Source organism: Equus caballus, chromosome 21 (genome assembly GCF_041296265.1).
Source record: "Equus caballus isolate H_3958 breed thoroughbred chromosome 21, TB-T2T, whole genome shotgun sequence".
NCBI classification, from domain to species: domain Eukaryota; kingdom Metazoa; phylum Chordata; class Mammalia; order Perissodactyla; family Equidae; genus Equus; species Equus caballus.
Window position 1 is genome coordinate 39965832 of NC_091704.1, and position 18608 is coordinate 39984439.

The 18608-nt window shown below is 39.9% G+C and overlaps 1 protein-coding gene across 3 annotated transcripts in view; it reads left to right on the forward strand.

Moving 5' to 3' along the window:
- The window catches only part of C6 (complement C6), a 62248-nt gene extending 53432 nt beyond the window's left edge, over positions 1-8816 (forward strand). For all 3 annotated transcript variants that reach the window (XM_014734894.3, XM_001496383.5, XM_023625702.2), the window contains exon 18: positions 1704-8816. In XM_014734894.3, the coding sequence (XP_014590380.2) occupies positions 1704-1885 (182 nt within the window). In that variant the 3' untranslated portion in view covers positions 1886-8816. The remainder of the gene's footprint in view (positions 1-1703) is intronic.
- Positions 8817-18608: the final 9792 nt, after the last annotated feature.

Genomic DNA, 18608 nt, shown 5'->3' on the forward strand with positions numbered 1-18608 from the left:
TCTCCAGAGGTGAAATAGTCTCCTGTCCTTTGCCAAACCCTGTCCTTTCCAGCAATGGACAAGACTTTCCATAACTACAATCTTCTTTAGCCAGTTGACAGAGCGCATAGAAAGGAAATGCATGCATTTTCATTAAGTATTTCCCACCAAGGGCAGGAAGCATATGCATATGAGCACCTCCCCATTTCCTTTCCCTTTTTTCTCCCATCAGTTGAAACACATGGGAAAGAAATTACATCTACCCAAAAGAAGCTACTCATTAATGACATCATTGCTGATTTTTTAGGCCAACTCAGATATTTTGGCAACATGAATTATCTCAGATCTATCAGATACACTTCTATATTTGGATACTTATACCGCCCCCCCCCCCGAAATTCAGAATTTGAAATCAATTGATGAAGCACAATTAATTGAGCACCTTGTTAAGAGCTGAGTGGGACATACAGATGGACGAATCTTAGCTCTCAAACAGAGCACTTATAATTGTCTTGGGAGAAAGACATATGAAAAGCTGGCTGACAAGAAAGTATAAAAATGTCAGATATAGTATTGACAAATTTACATCATCAAAGTTTAGTTAAAGGAAAGATCGGTGTGGGGGTGAAGTGGCTATGAAATGGTTCATGGAGGACGTGCGACTTGTAGAAACTGGACGTGTAGGGAAAAAGTAGTAAAGAGCACATCAGTATGGCAAAAAAAAAGAGGATAATATGGACAAAAGGAAAAAACTGACCACCTTTGGGGGCTTTTTGGGGAAACAGAGAGAGAATTGATCTACCTGGAATGGAGAGAGCAGAAAAGATAATGTTGCAAAGGGATATCGAGGGCAAACTGTGGAGGACCTTGAACTTTGATGAAAACATGCATGTATTTATGAATGAGCCTATATCCCTTTACTCAAAATTGATTTAATATACTTGGCTTTGGTAACTTTGCCCCTAAATAATCATTTTAAAACTATTTCATGAACACAAGTTTTATGTGAATTATGAAATGATTGGATGGTTCTGAAACCAAGCCTCATAAGAGAAGCACCCAATTTTACTGCTTATTAAAAATACAGATTCCCAGGCATAACCCAGGAATATTCTAGAAAGAAATCAACAAATGTGGTGTAAGTTATGTTAAGGAGTTCAAGCCTGTGTGTCATTTATGACTTAAAACCTGCTTCTACCACTTACTAATTGTGGGACCATGGGCTAATCACTTAATTTCTGAGCTCAGTTTCCTCACACGTAGAATTAGTGTGATAACATGAGTTCATATATTTGCTGTAAGGATTAAATGAAATAAAGCATATAAAGTGTTTGGCATGATGTGTGGTTTCACAGTACATGCTTAATAAATGATAACTATAAATGTATTCTGTCAATGCCAATGAGAAAAGAACAGAAAGGACAGACTGAAGACATTGTGGAAATGGATTGACAGGACTTGGGGATCGATTGGATCTGGGCAGTGAGTGAGAGGGAGGAGTCAGAGACAGCCCAACTCCTGAATCTTACTGGCTTAGTAGTGCACTCTGCTCTCTTACATCCAGATCACTCCTTTCAACAATGGTTGGGTCTTTCGAGTCATCGCCTGTGTTCCAGCTTTCTTATTCATTGCCACCAAGGTGCTCACCACTCTGGGGACAAGTTAGGTGAGATCAAATTCTAAAGCACTGTGGTGAGTCACACCGTCTCTCTCTCTCATTGCAGCCCCCACTTCCAAATGTGTCTGCCTACTACCGCCCCAGTGCTTCAAGGGTGGACACCAACTCTACTGTGTCAAAATGGGATCATCAACCAGTAAGAAAACAGTGAACATCTGTGAAATAGGAGCTGTAAGATGTGCCAACAGAAAAGTGGAAATACTGCATCCTGGGAGGTGTTTGGTCTAACACAATTACTGATAAACAGATTTACCATCCAAAAATAATCCCTACAAAAGGGCATTCTTGTACAAACAACAGACTGGCAGGCCCAGAAGTTACTGACAAATTCTCTTGTGTTAGTTTCATGTAATTACTCTCCCCTACCTCTCCTGTCTTAGCCTCCTCTATCCAGTTCCAGCATATGACCCCCTGTAGCACACTCCTAGGTAATAACTTTCACGTCAATCTAGCAAATTCCTCTGTTCAGGTTGCACTAAAATGATGGAACTTCCAAGGACTTTATGAAGCCTGCAGTATTAAGCATCCTCACAAGTAGAAATAGGAACAAAAACCATAATTTCCTTCAGCGAATTAGTAAACACGGAAATCTACAACAACTTGTAAAACACATTCTTGAAACTGAACCTTCATGCATTCATTCAGCAAATATTTCGGAATGTCTATAATGGGCTAAGTACTGTTTCAGGTGCTGGGGAGTCAGCAGTGAACAAAACAGACAAAAGCCCTCGTGAAGCTCACGTTCACGTGGAAGAAGATCTACAAAAAATAAAACAGGCAGGTAAAATATATAGTAGGTTTGATGGTGATAATTGTATGGAAAAATAATGCAGGGAAGGGTGAATCCTATCCTTAAGCCTTATCTCATGCAAGCAAATATTCCATAGTAATAAGCATCACATTAAGGATGATTGCACTCAAGTGGAAATTACCCTGTTTAAAGTAGTTAAGAATAAACTTTGGAATTCCATTTTCTTAGCAAGGAGAAAAAAGATTCAGCTTGTAAGCTGAAGTGTGTGATGGATGGAAAATCATAAGATAATTTTGAAGGAATAATTTTTAAAGTCAGTCAGATCTTTCGTCTTAGGCCATGTCAAGTAGACGCCCATATTGTCGTTTTGGATTGGAGAAGAGAAGATTCTTTGAAAGAGCAGTTCTCAAATATTAGTGTGCTCGGAATCACCTGAAGCTCTTGTTAATACACATCCCTGTGACTGACCCCCAGTTTCTGGTTCAGTAGGTCTGGGGTGGAGCCTGAGAATTTGTGTTTCTAACAACTTTCCAGGTAGTACTGCTGATGATCATGAGGGGATCACATTTGAGAATACTTAGTTTAGAAATGGAATCATCAACCAGCTAATCCTGATTACTAATTGATCTCAAAACCTTAGCCAGCCAATGTCTAAGCAGGTGAGTGGAAACACATTCCCTTCCTCTAAAACTCATTGGGATTCCCACCTCGTGGAAGGGGGCTATGAATTACAGCTCCCTGGTGGCACCCACGCTAGACTGTTTTACATTTGGATTCCCACCTCGTGAAAGGGGGCTGTGAACTACAGCTCCCTAGTGGCACCCACACTAGACTGTTTTACATTTGGATTCCCACCTCATGGAAGGGGGCTGTGAGCTACAGCTCCCGGGTGGCACCCACACTGGACTGTTTTACAGGAAATGCAGCTCCTCTTCGATCTCCTTAATCAAAGGATGTTAGCAAAATCTAAAACATCTTGTAATATCAAAGGAGAAGAATGAGAAAGGAAAAAGCCTAGAAACAGAAAACATATTTTCCTGGTATAACAGCAACTGAGTGGGAACTTTTCTTTTTCTAGGAGTCTGTAACCTATCTTTTTCCCAGGGAAGCCACTCCACTCCCTCCTCACTACAGGAGTGGTACAGACCACACTTTTAAGCCTCAAGCCTTTGGCACTCCCAAGACCCCAGATGGAGGGCAAAGAGGAATTAAATACTCTCACATCCTAAGGAAAGCCACTAACAACTGATTCAAGGAACTTTCCTCAGAACTGCTGTACCCAACTCTCACACCAGCCCCACACCTCTCCAGGCTATACAGCAGGACTATGGGCAGAGGGAGGGGAGCCATGGGGATCTGCAGCCACATGAATGCAGTGCTCATAGTGAAAGTCCTCCTCCTCTCCTGTGCTTTTCCTCCCGTTGGTGAAGAGGAGGATGATGCTGAAAGTACCCACTGAAGCTAGGCAACTGAAGCCCCGAGAGAATCATTTGTAGGGTGTGGGGTCACAAGGATATATGGTCCTGCCCTCGCTGGCTGGATGCTGTGGAATCTTTGAGCTGCCGCTGGTGAGCAGGGCGCTGGAGGAGTTCCCAGAGATGTGGATCCATACCACTGGTGGAGTTCTCCCTTACATGAGCACAAGACCACTTCCTGCCTAGCGAGTGCTGAGGGCAGGATGCTTACAAGAGAAGCCTGCACCATTTTCATAGCAGGGAGTGGTGTGGCATGACTGGGTGCAGCCCTTGCTCTATCTGAATCCCAAGGCATAGGGAAGGAATGGAGAACTTTGGTACTGCTGGCTCAGCAGGAAGGAATACAGAGAAGAGGAAAGGCAGGAGCTCTGAGGCCATCCTGAGTCTTGAACATAAACCTATGGAAAGTACCAAAAGGAGCCACAGCTGCCTCTCTCACAGGGAGTTCTGGGGGACAGAGTGGGTAGGGGTAAACCAAAACACTACCCCAAGAAACACAGGAGCCACCAATAACATAGAACCAGATTTAGTAAGAACAAGTCCAGAGGTGATGCTCCGTCACTGTTTATTACATCAAATAACTCCTGCCATCTCTTCTGGGTCCACTTCCTTGCTTCCAATACCAGACAGCCAGACCCAGCAGATCAAGGGGAGGGGAGTGTCCTAGAATGAGGCATGCTCCTCCCCATCACTTCTATGATGCCAGAGGGGTTATAAACAGACAAGAGCAACCCTGGTACCCTCCGGACCCCACGTCTTCAGATCCACAAGCCTGGCTGACCCTGGAGGCGGAGAAAGAGATAAGATGTAAATTGGATATGACAGTAGAGACTTAAACTGGACCAACTTTTGAAAACAGAAACTGACCATAAATCTACATGGCCTGTCCCAGACATGAAGCATGAGAAAACCGGAATTTGGCAGAACATAGTGAAAGCTGTGAGCATGGCATTAGTTTTCTAGGACTGACATAACAAAGTACCACAAACTGCATGACTTAAAACAAGGAAATATATTGTCTCACAGTGAAGAAATCTGAAATTAATGTGTCAGCAGTGCCATGTTCTCAGAAATCTGTGGGATAGAATTCTTCTTTGCCTTTTCTGGGTTTTGGTGTTTGTCAGAAATCCTTGGCATTCCTTGGCTTGGAGATGCATCACTCCAGTCTCCGCCTCCATAATCACTTGGCTGTCTTCATCGTCTTCCTTCTGTGCACATCTGTCTACCCAAATTTGCATTGTCTTGTGAGGACAGCACTCATGTCGGCTCAGGCCCACTCTAATGGCCTCATCTTACTTGGATTACATCTGCACAGACCCTATTTCTAAATCAAGTCACATTCACAGGTACCAGCGTTTTGGACTTTAATGTATCTTTTTTTTGCAGACACAGTTTAACCTATAGCACTGTGATTGGGGAAAACAAAATGTTTTCTTTTTGCACCCCATAATATAATCGAAGGTTTATACCAGCTATTACACTCATATTGTTTGATTAAAATCAGTCATGCTTGCTTTAAAGTGTTTTATTCTTTTACTTGTAGCAATCTTCCCTTTTAATGGTGATTAGTTAGTCTTTTTGCCACTTTAGTTACCTTTGTTTCAAAGGATTTTTTGAGTGCGCTAATCCATTAAAGTTTGCATTAGGCTGATTTGCATTCCATTTACCAGTGGAATTTTTCACTCTGATATTAATATTAATATAGCAATTTAGTACAAGTGTTAAGAGCTAGTGATAAAATTGTCATCATGAAGCAGAGAGCAAACCTGAAACATATTAAATACCTGGAATTTGGACCTAGAATCTCTAACGCTGTCCTAGAAGATTAAATAAATTCTAGATGAGAGGTAACAGCTTTATCCTCTTGGGCTACCAGAGATGAATACCAACCATTCATGCTTATAGCTTAAGTAACTGGAAACCAATTCAGGTCTTTTTTTTAAATATGGATTGTAATTTTTGTTGATTCTGCCAGATATTGACAAAATAAATGAGACCTCCATTTAAAGAATTTTATAGATAGAATGCTATTTATCTCACAGATCCTAGGAGCAGAGCTCTAAGACTATGATTTTAAAATTCCAGTCCTCTGGTGAGGTGACATTCAAGTTTAACTAAAGAGTTCCTCTTTTTGGCAGGCTTTAGTAAAGCTCTCTAAATTTTAGAATATGTTACTGTTTTTTTCTCCTTCTACAAAAGCCTGCAACTCCCACAATCACCTTTCTTTAGTTTTAAAGATTGAGCTCTTCTGTTATACCCAGAAGAGCAGCCACAAGCTAAACCTAATCCACATCCCTTCCTCAATTCAAATTCTGAGTAATGAGAATCTCACAGACCATGATGTCTCCAGTTGGTGTTGGGCACCAAATACCCTGAAGCTTGATTAATTGGATTCGAAATGGCTGGCTCTCTCTAAGGTCACCTTCATTCTTTTGGAATACGTTGTGTGTGGAATCAATGAGGCATCAATCTTCTAACCAAACAAATGGCCTGCAAAATTATACTTGTATCCATTTTATTTCATGAGAGTGAGACAGGCCACTGCTATCCTATTTGTCTTCTTGACAAGTTCTAGCTGCACAGCTTCAGTTCCACGTGTCAAATGTCAGTTAGTAGAGGTATGTGTCACCAATCAAGGGACTCCAAGGAACAGATGGTGCCTTGAAAGTCATGCTCACAAAGATTTATATAGAAAGATGTTCATCACGACATTATTTTTAATAGCAAAAAATGACAGAGTCTAAATGTCCAATAATAAATTATGGCCCCTCCATATGATGGGACAGTATGAGACCACTGACAAGCATCTTTTAAAAAAAGATAGGAAAGGACATAATAAAAGATGACAAACCAGGCTACTATACTATATATAATTACAGCTATGTAAATTGTGTGTGTACGAAAGCCTTTAAAAACAACGATTGGGAGAACAAATCTCTGGAATTTAGAGTTATTTTCATTTCCTTATTTATATTTTTCTGTACTTCTAGATTTTCTACAATCAGCAGGCATTTTTTTTTAATAATTGGGCATGAAAACTCATCCTAAAAATTTTTGCTTCTACTTAGGTGAAAAGAACAGATAGCTAATTCTGCTTGTATAGACACACTGATGACAAATTGGCCTTGGAGTTCAAGCCAGCCTCATTGGTCTAGACCTGCCCACACGAGGCAGGTAGTAGCTTTCAGCCAGCCATGTAAGCCTCACATGCATTCATTCATTCATTCACAAGCATTTTCTGAATACCTGCTAAGCCACGGGAGTTAGGTCTATAATCATGCAGAGATTTTTGGAGAGGTTTATGGTATACTGGGCAGATTTTAAAGGTATACTTAAACCAGTATTACACAAAATAGAAAGCATTGAGTTACTATTAAAAACTTACAGGTACCGATAACATCCTTAGGAAATAAAAAAACTGGACAGTTTAACAAAATAAAATTGAGCCTAAATTCTCAAAGTTTGATAACAGTTGGAGATACTGAGTAGCTGTTTGAACATGGACTGAGTTCTTCTGAGACTCAGTTTCCTCTTGTGAAAATAGGGACAATACCAGTCAACTCATTCTATTTGTTCTGAGGATTGGCAATATATATATATTGCAACTACTAAAGAGCCTAGAATAAAATGTGCATTCAACTACTTGGGTGTTATCATTTAATGCCGATAGAGAAGAGTGACTGGACTTCACCTCTTATTTCCCACCACATGAGACACTTCCTCTATCGCCAATCTTGTCTTGAAGCCCAATTTATTAAGGAGCCCATGGATTTGCTTAGCGTGCTCAAGAGAGAGAGATGGCTGGAGTATTCAGACTCCACATCTAACTAAGCTGATGAAATGTGCGTGTTCACTGTGCTCACGCAGGCGTGACCACAATGCTCAACATCAGCCATAAACGTTTTAAGTTCTCTTTGGAATGAATCACCCTTCATGCCAAATAAATGGAGGTGGCCCAATGTTTACAATTGAAAACCTGACAATCTGTGATATCAAAGCAATATGAACAGAAGATCCATAAACAGAAAGTGAAGAGCAAATTCAACTGGGTAGCTGGAAATAACACTCGAAGGATTGCTTGCTTAATACCACCCTTGCATGATGGAACAACATAGTGGATTTGGAAAAGACTACATTTTACCTAAAACATGAGGGTAAAGCCATATCAGAGTTCAAAGCCAGGAGACCGGAATTTGTCTCCTCTGTGAAGCTGTATTTGTAATAACACCAGGATCTAAAGCACCACCCTAACTGAAACATCTCCGTTTTGTTTATAACAACTGAAAACTAATTCTTGCTTTGGGACTCGTCTCCTCTTCTACCAAAAGGCAGTGATTCACACTGATACATCTTTGCAATTGTCAAAAGTGCTACTCACCAGTGTGGCTGGCTCTCCATCTCCCAGGGACCTGGTAGGATCATACTTCTTGGCTCCTGTGGGTTGGGGTACCACGTAATTGGTTCTGACTAATGAAATGTGAGCAGGAGTACATGTTTAGCTTCTGGACAAAACATGTAATTGTTGGCATGAAGATTCCCCAAAAGCCCGCCTTTCACTGTGGCACATTTGAAATGGTGGCTGCTCCATCAACCTGAGTCTCTGAGTCACTAACATGAGCAGAGTCCTCTAGTCTAGAGAACTCTGTCAAACTTCTGTGGGTATGTGGCATGAGCAAAAAGTAAACCTTTCTGAGATTGGGGAGTGGTTTATTTGTTACATTATTACCTATCCTACTTGTCTGTCTATAAGTGTAACAAATGACATGATGACATTAGATGCTGATCTCTTTCATGTCCCCAAATTACATTCCAGAACACTTTCAGCTTTCTATGGGCATTATTGAGTAAATAGGAATTGCTATTGCTTTGAACATGGCCTGTAATCATTACTATGCTTGGGAAAAAATACAGAAATAAATTAAAATTAGAAAAAGGGAATGATTAAGTTTAGTTTTTAAATACATTCTTAATTGCATCCATAATTTAATAGAGAAATTGATTAGTGGAAAATTAAAGTGACAAAGACCAAATAAATCTTGTATAGAGAGTTTACCTGCTAGTGCTAAAAAGAAACGTAAATGCAAAAATGGTGAATGCTTTTCTAAGAAACTCATTATATTTGGATAGTTTTATAAAATGTTAGAAACATTTACTATTTTAAAAACCATTTCAAAGTTAATTAAATCTGCTTCATATTTCTTGATTACCAAATTATTCCTATTATATTTCACATAAATTGCTTATCAAAACTGCATTCTAAAGAACTTCAGGCATTTATAAAGATGCATATATACAAAAATGGATTCTTCGTTCCAATTTCTAACACTGGGATATAGCTTAAAATCTAACTACTATATTGTAGCAAGTACTATTTATTACCCCTCCCACTCCCCACCTCCCAAAATCTATTCATGCCCCTGTCAATGGCCACTATTTCACAAGAGGCTGGTCCCAATTCCAACACCAGACCCAAAAATTAAATTGCAATTGGTTTAAGTCAATCAGGGGTGTCCCATTTCCCTTCCCCATGTGGTTTAGACGGTGTAGGTGATGCAAGTCTGATGAACAAGAGGTGAGGAGCATCTTTTGGAAGGCTTCTTAGAAGGACTTTCTCACTCTTCAAGAGTTCACAGGAAGAGATGATCTCTTCTAAATGTTGCCAAGTCTGAATGTGATGCTTGAAATTGCTGCAGCCATCTTGCCACCATGAGAGGATTTCCATTTGTGGTCTAGGCCAACACATGGAAGAGGCTCCAGCAGAGGCATAGAATCTGGACCCTTTGTGACATCACTAAGCCCCTGAATTAACCAACTCTGGAGTGTCCATGCTTCTGGCCTTCTTACTAGAAAATAATAACTTTTCTCTATTGTTATTTTTGAGTTGCATTTTCAACTACTCATAGGCAAAGATATCCTGATTCAGAAATGAGTCATGTTCTTGCAGTTTGTATTTCCATGATGTTGATAGATTGATAGCATGTTTTTCTTTTAAAATGACTATACCTTGTTTACAAAAAATGGAGAATTCCCACTCCTGATTGAAAATACTTATCTTTTATCTAACAAAGGAAAGAGGAACCTTCAGAAATGGAACCTTATAAGGCAACAATTTAAGCTTATAAAGAATTTCTTCATTATTTCTTAGAATGCCAAAGTCACCTCCAAAGCTTCCCACTGAACCAGTAATAACTGTAGGCCTGTTGTCAGTGCCTTGTTTAATTCTCTCTGGTGAAAGGGAGACCTACAGCTTACCAAGCCCTACTAGGTGCCAGACTCACCACAGAGCTATTTTATTTAGCCTCACAGAAACCCTAAGAGACATAGATATTACAGGCCTCACGTAGAGATGAGGAAACTAAAGGTCAGAGACCAGAGTTACTCACCAAATGTTATATATCTTGTAAAAAGCAGAGACATAATTCAAACCTGGCCAGTCTAACTCAAGACCACAGGGGCTAACTGTACAGTATCAATGTTAAATTTATTGGTTTTAGAATGATACTGTGGTTATAAAGATGGCTGCAAATTATCTGACATTCTTCCACTGAGATGTGGGTTCTAGTTCCCCACCACTTGAATCTTGGCAGGCTTCTTACTGCTTCCACTAATGAAGTAGAGCAAAAGTGATGGTATGTGACTTCTGAGGATGTCAAAAAAGCCTTGAAGCTTTCACTTTGTTCACAGAAACACTTGCTCTTCATGCCCTGAGCTGCCATGATAGAAATCTGACAACCCTGAGGCCACCATATGGTGAGGAAACGCAAGCCACATAAAGAGGCCATGTGTCAGGGCCCTGGTGAACAGTCACAGCTTAGTCCAGATTTTGAAATATCCCAGCCCAGATACCAGATGTGTGAATGAAGAAGGCTCCAGGTGATTCCAGATTCCAGATGTTTAAGAAACCTCCAAAGGTTTCAATCTTCCCAATTGAGGCTCTGGACAGCATGAAGCAGCGACAAACCATCTCCACTGTTCTTGCTCTGGATTCCTGACCCACAGAATCCATAAGCAATATAAAATAGCTGTTGTTTTGCACCATTAAGTTGGAATTGGTTTGTTATAGAGCAATAGATAACCAAAATAGTTACATAAGAGAATGTCTCCGTTCTTAGGAAATACACAATGTAATATATAGGAATAAAAGATATGGGGGCTGGCCCGGTGGCATAGTGGTGAAGTTTACATTCTCCGCTTTGGCACTCAGGGTTTGCAGGCCTGCATCCTGGGTACAGACCTAGCACCGCTCACCAAGCCACACTGTGGTGGCATCCCACATAAAATAGAGGAAGATTGGCACAGATGTTAGCTTAGCAACAATCTTCCTCAAGTGAAAAGAAGAAGATTGGCAACAGATGTTAGCTTAGGGCCAATATTCTTCACCAATAAACAAATAAAAGCCCTTAAAAAAAAGGAATAAAAGATATGATGTCCACATCTTTTACTTTCAAATGGCTCAGGGAAAAAAATATAAGATATATTTTTGTATATATCTTATGTATATTTATATATATTATATTTATATATGATTATTCATTTTATTTTACATATATATGTACACACACACAGACAGAAAATAAGAAGTGTGGCAAAATGTTAACAATTGGTGAATCTGGGTAAAGTGTTTATGGAGTTCCTTGTATTATTCTTGAGATTTTTCTGTAAATTTGAAACATTTAAAAATAAATTTAAAAAGAGAACCCATGGGCTTTCCACCATAACATGGGTGAGACATCATATATGTGTGAACACAGCTAACAACCCAAGGCAGTATCTAATTTTCTGTTAAGTCACATGGTACAGACAACCTCATTCCATTTCTATGCATCAGTATCAGTCTGGAAGAGAAATACTCACAAGTAAAACAGAGTGTCTTTCCACCTTGGAGTAAGGGACAATAATCTAAGCAGAACAAGGCACTGTGATCCTACCTGGAACACAGGTTGTATTTTAGCATGGGCCCACTTTCTATCCAAAATAAGGCTTTGATGCTGCAAAACTCAATTATGGTGTGCACTCCAAAATGTCTGTTTGTACAACTATTTAAAAGATAACAGGTGTCCAAGAAACTGAGCAAAGTCTCCCACTCTTCAAGAAGAGCCATCAGTTGAACAAGTTGTGTGCTCTTGCAGAGCTGAAAACCTAGGTGAAAGCAGATTGACAAAAATACCAAAAGAAAAAAGTTCCTTAGAAACTAGATTCCATTAAACTATGAACAAGAATTGTTCTAAGGTGTTTTCCTGGCTGCACTGACGGGCTGACAGCAGCTGATCATGCAAGACTGAGCATTAATGATTACAGCCTAATTGTTCACAAGCCTGTAGTTACGGAACCTGAGCAGACAGAGGTTAACAGTAGAGCTATGAGGTTGAATTTCCCTTTGTGGGTGGCTGTCTTCTTCACCTGATAAATATGCCCATTCTACTCAAGATGAGAGAGCTCATTTTTCAGACTGTTGTGACTTTCTGCTCTTAGTTCTAAACAACGTCTTTAGTCTTTGGAGGACTTTATTGCTTGCTTCCCTTCCCAAAGACTGACTGAGCAGGAATGGTGAAGGAGGGCCAAGTCTGAGCCCGAAGTCCTCTGCCTGTCAATGCAAGGGCACAGAATCAATGACAACAGGACTTGCTTTCAAGGAATTATGGGTAACTGAACCGAGGGTAACTCAAGAGTGTCGTTTCTAGATCCTCAGCCACTGGAAACCCTGCCCTTAGCACCACAGGACTGGCCAACACTAAAAATTCCTAATTGTGCTTTGTTTTTATCTGGTGCATTAGTTTCCCATTGCTGATATAACAAATTAGCATAAATTTAGTAGCTTAAAATAGCATATACTTATTATCTTATGGTTCTGGGAGTCAGAAGTCCAAATGGATCTCACCTGAAAACAAGGTCCCAACAAGATTGCATTCCTTCTGTAGGCTCTAGGGGAGAATCCCTTTCCTTGCCATTTCCAGCTTGTAAAAGCCACCTGCATTCTTTCATACATGGCGCCATTCCTCCATCTTTGAAGCCAGCAATTGCATCACTCTGACCTTTGCTTCTGTCATCGCATCTCCCTCCTTCTCTCTCTCCTTCCTCTTACCAGTTTCTCTTGTAAGGACCCTTGTGATTACAGTGGGCTCACCCAAATAATCCAGGATAATCTCCTGATTTCAAGATGCTTAACTTAATCACATCTGCAAAGCCCCTTTGTCCATGTAAGGTAACATATTTACATGTTCTGGAGATTAGGACATGGACATCTTTGGGGAGCCATTATTCGGTCTCCCACATCTGGTGCATTTCAGATATCATTAGCCATGATAGATTTAGAGTTCTCCATGAACTGGGACTTTTTCTTTTTTAGTAAAGAGAAATCATTTTACAAAGCAAATGATCAACGTACCCCTACTAATACTAAGAGTATCCTTACCACTTTGCTCCTGACCCCATAAGATGGGACCAGAGCTGCTAGGATATTCCAAAGTACTTAGACTTGAATATTATCAGGACTGTCTCCTATATCATACTTAAGTTTCCTTATGCATTCTGTTTTATTCTCCCTCTCCACAGATAAGCTTTCTCCCATAGTAGAAAACAAGGTAGCCAAATTGTAAGGAAAGAATAAGTGGATAAACCTTGGCTCTCTGAATCTCAAGTTAAAACCCCGGGAAAGACTCTCATTGGTCCTGATTCAGTAAAGTGATCAACTGTGATTAAAGACAAGGTCATGTAGAGCAAAGCAGCAGCTCTGACACTAGCCTTCTGGAAGAGTGTGTGTGTGTGTGTGTGTGTGTGTGTGTGTGTCTATGTAGGGGGGTGTGCAATTCACTTGAGATTAGTTACCATAATATAGAAGAGCAATGCCACAACCAAGCTTCAAATTTCCTGTTGACATACCAGACAATGAAGGATGTTGAATCAGGGTAGTGATACCTCCTTCAGAAAGTTGAGACATTGTGCAACAGTAAGAGATCTCCTGGTAGTGGTTCCCAACTGTGGTAATCATCAAAATCATTTGGAGAGCCTATGGCGCCAGCTGGTGGCGCAGTGGTTAAGTTGGTGTGTTCTGCTTCGGCAGTCCGGGGTTTGCCAGTTTGGATTCCGGGCACAGACCTACGCACCGCTTATCAAGCCATGTTGTGGCAGGTGTCCCACGTATAAAGTAGAAGAAGATAGGCATGGACGTTAGCTCAGGGCCAATCTTCCTAAAAGAAAAAAATAAATGATTCCCAAGTCCCACCCAGAGGTACTAAAGTAGAATCTTTAGAACTTAGATAATAGCACATATTCAATAAAAGCCCAATCAGGAAAACTGTCTCAGATCCAGGCTGAGTCAGGCATTTATATCAGGAATTATACTGCCTACCTGCTCTGAGTTCTTCAACATGGGCCCTAGTCCAAGCTCTATCCCTCATTCATTTTCTTACATCCACTTTAAGGCCTCTAGAACTTTCCCAGGCTTGTGCTAGTGCAGTAAGATCACATGGCTACTTGAAGCTTGTTCTGAAAGTTTGTTCCATAAACATCATGTCCAAGTCCTCTAGCTTGGCCAACTGCACTGGCAACTTTAGCTTTAAGCTTGAGAATCACAGAAATCCACACCCACTTGTTCAGGGGACCGTTTCATTCCGACTCTTTACCTCTAGACTGCTTACTGCTCTGAAATAGTGAGGAAGAGAGGAAAGGAAATGATAGAGAGTAAAATGAGAGTACTATGAGAGATTCAGGTGAAAGAGAACAGAATGTGTCATGGTAAAGGGTACGCAATTTATCCTTTAACTCAAAAGATGGTGCCAAGGTCCCCTGTGCTGAAGTCACCTCAGGTCGTGCAACTCAAAGTGCTTGTCTGTGAATTATTTCTTCTGGTCTCTGCCAAGACAATGAGCCAGCACCAGAATGTAAATCAACAAACTGCTTCCTTCGTCCACAAAGTCTTGCTACAGCAAAAAAAGTAGGCTAAACTAAGCAGTGCCATTAGTGGTAAAGGTCACACACATTCTGTCATATGTTCCTTGCCCCCTGAAAACCAGCAAAACTCAGTTCTCAGCAGTCGCTTTAAATATCCTTGACCAAGGGTACTTGTTTAAAGAAGAACCACCACAGTAATATTAACACACTTACTATTTATTAAGCATTTACTATGTGCTTAACTGTCATGTATAAAAATGTATTGTAAGCTTTACAATTGTGTCTACTAAAATTGATAGCAATATATATGAGGACAGGAAAGTTAAAAATCTTCTTGGTATACCTCAAGATAACTGGCACAGAGCTATTAACACAGCAAGTGATCAAATATATTTAGTTGATTAAAGCAAAAGCATAGGAGAAATAAAGAAAACACTGGATTAGAAATACAAATGTGGAAGTCATCTATCAGTGACACTAAAAGCTATATAAGTAAATAATTTCCCTAAGAGAATAAAGCCCAATTGTTTCTTTTTTGAATTATTCATCCATTAATTCATTTCAGTATTTATTTATTCATTCAACTGAGAGCTTACTAAAAGCACTATTAGAGACAAACATGATTCTTATTCTCATGGAGCATAAATTACTATGGAGAAGATGAAAGTAAATTATTAATTACTAATAAATAAGTTATTACAAACTGCAAAGAGAACTCCAGAGTTGGAAGAAGCCAGATGACATGTGAAGTCTTAGGGAGAAAGTAGCAGACGGTGCGAACAGCCAATGTAAAGACCCTGAGGTGAGAAAGTCTGGGGCTTACCTAGGAAGTCAGGCTCATTTGACTTCTGCTTTCACACAGGTTGGAGGCCAATATGCTGCTGAAAGCAAAAAGAGAAGCCAGACAAATTCAAAAATCATAGTACTTAGGCATAAGAGAGCTATAGACGCAAAAGGACTAAAGAGGATAGGATTTCATATAAGGAGCCTTCAAGAGGTGAACTGAGGATCTGCCTCTGTCCCTGGGGGCACCTGCTGATCCTGGACATTGGCTAGAAGCCAAGAGTCAGGGCGAAGCACAGGCAGTGAGCCACTGCTTGGGAGACAGAGAATCCAGTGGGATCTTTGGACTTAAGTGATAAAGCTGGTGAAATGAATGGCCTCAGGTACGTGTCCACTTTCTCCCTCAGAACACTGACATTCCAAAGATGCAGAGCAGGTGGCTAAAACATGAAGCTGAGGCCTCAGCAAAGCAGAGAGGGATTTCCTGCAGCATCCCAGGGCTTTGGAGCAAAAGGCCTGGGAAGAAAAGAACAGCAAGTAAGAGCTGAGAGCCCTCGGGGGAGCAAAGAAATGATCCTGGCTCTATCCAGCCACTTTTTACATATTTGCCAATATGGGAACACCAGCACATCTAGAGACTGAAATCCAGCCTGGGTTCCCATCAAACATGCATTGCTGGGGGACAGAAAAGCCAGCAGAACATTGGCAGATCTATCAGCTAAGAATGACAAAAGCGGAGACTTACGAGCACCAATACAGAGTAAGTCTCTTCCTCAAGACATCTGGCCATCTTGAAGCCACATGAGGTAGGGGGCTGAAGAGTTAAGTCAAAACCTCTCAAGATGCCCTACAATTAGATTGTGGTGATGGCTGAACAACTCTGTAAATATACCAAAAGTTCGGCCATGGGGCCGTCCCCAAATCTGGGTGAATTTTATAGCATATAAATTATTTCTCAAAAAAGCTGTCTTTTTACAAACAAACCAACGAACCTCAAAATCAGGGTAGAAATAATCACCACGTCTCACCACTGAGGAGATGAAATTCTACAAGACTTTCAATGAAAAGCCCCAGAGGACCAAGCCCTAAGATCAGGGTTGACCTGGAGGGGGACCACAACCCAATCTCAACCCAGCTCAGACAAGGAGCCAATTAAGTTCACCAGTTCTGCACTCTATCTGCCTAGCTAAGGAAAGAGTAAAATTCCCCTGGTGGAAAATAACACCAAATGGAGCCTCTACTCTTTTTTTTAATATACATGATATTTGATATTTAACCAAAAATTACTAGGCATGTGAACAGAGAGAACCATATAATGGTTATAAAATCAATAATCAACAGAAAAAAATTAGGCAATAACTGCAGGTCCTCATGTGACCTAGATATTAGAGTTAGGAGAAAAGACATTAAAATAAGTATGATTTTTATGTTCAAAAATATAATTTTTTAAAATAAGGTGCATGTGGCTGGACCATACAAGCAAGTGAGATATGAGATTGAAGATGAAGGTAAGGACTGATCATGCAGGGCCCTCTAGGCTCTGGTAAAACGTTTTAATTTGATTCTATCTCATGGTTTTAAGTACGAAAGTAAAAATAATTCAATTTTCATCTCAAAAAGCAGGATTAAGAAATGATAGCTCTAATCCAGGTGAGAGATGACAGTAGCTTGGGCTGGGATTGTCATAGAAGACAGAGAGAGAGAAGTAGCTAGATTCAACATATATTTTGCAGGTAGAATCGATAGGACTTGCTGATGGTTTGAATATAATTGATCAGAGAAAGAAAGATACCAAAGATAACTCTGAGGGTTCTGATTTGAGCAAAATTGGGTAGAACGACAGTAGAATAGGTTAGGGAGCTGAGGGAAGTCCTACAAAAGTTGGGAGGCTTTCCTGAGATTACCAACTAGTTAGTAACAAAACAAGGACAAGCTCCTTATTCTTGTTCCAGTACTCTCTACCATACTAAACTGACTATACTCTATGAAGTATTTTCAGGAGTATTATGTCTGTCTGTATTACACAGACACTGCACAGAAACATCTTGTTTAAGAGCCCAGTTTCCAAGAGTAGTCAAATATTAATTTTGAGGCTTTAAAGATGGGTGGCAAACACAAGTGCCTTCAGAGCCAGGAAATTTAAAGTGGGTAAAAATGAGGAGAGGAGAGGGGGGGCTCTTTGATGAAACTTCAGTGCTCATCATACCTAAAGGCATTCAAATTCAATTTTTAAAATATTTGTAATTACTCTCTTGCCAATTAAAACAGATTTTTTTATATATGTAGTACACCAACTACCGCTAATTAGATGCAAATATTTTTGGTAACACTTCATTTTGTCTTTGAACATAAGCAAAAGATAGGCAAGTCCTGTTCAAGGACTCTACTCTTGTTCAGCCACTTATTGGAAATGGCAATGTGTTTCTAATTGCATGAGTATTTGTATGTAAAATAGAAGTCTAAATTTCATTCCATAAACAAAAAAAGAGCTAAAAGAAGGCCATGACTAAACTAATGATGATAATGCATTGTGATTCAGGGATTATAATTAATCCAATCTTTTACAATTAAATCCAAAAAAATTAGTTGGATTATCTTGCCTAATGTATTTATTGTTCCTTTAAGATGTGATGCCAGGAACCCTCAACCTCATCACCTAAGGAACAGACAACAGAAAGAGGAAGAAAAGGATGATCATAAAGTAGAAGCTGCCAGTGATGTACTCAGATGGGTATTCAACAAGAAACCAACAGGAAAAAATTGTGATACAGAAAGAACTATTTTTCACCTGTTTCATGAAATTGTTTAATGCTTAAAGAAAATGTTTAATTTGTGTATATTTGAATTAGGAAGGCATCCAGCTTAAACGTTTCTTGCCAGTTTTGTAATTTCTAAATGTATTAATATAGAACCAAAATTGGCAGGATACCAGTGTAGCATGCCTTTGACAAAATGCCTGAATGTTTCTAAATGCTTAATTCTTGAAAATGTGCTTAATGAAAGGACAAAAATGCAACCCAATTATGTAACTCACAAAGGAAAATAATCAAAT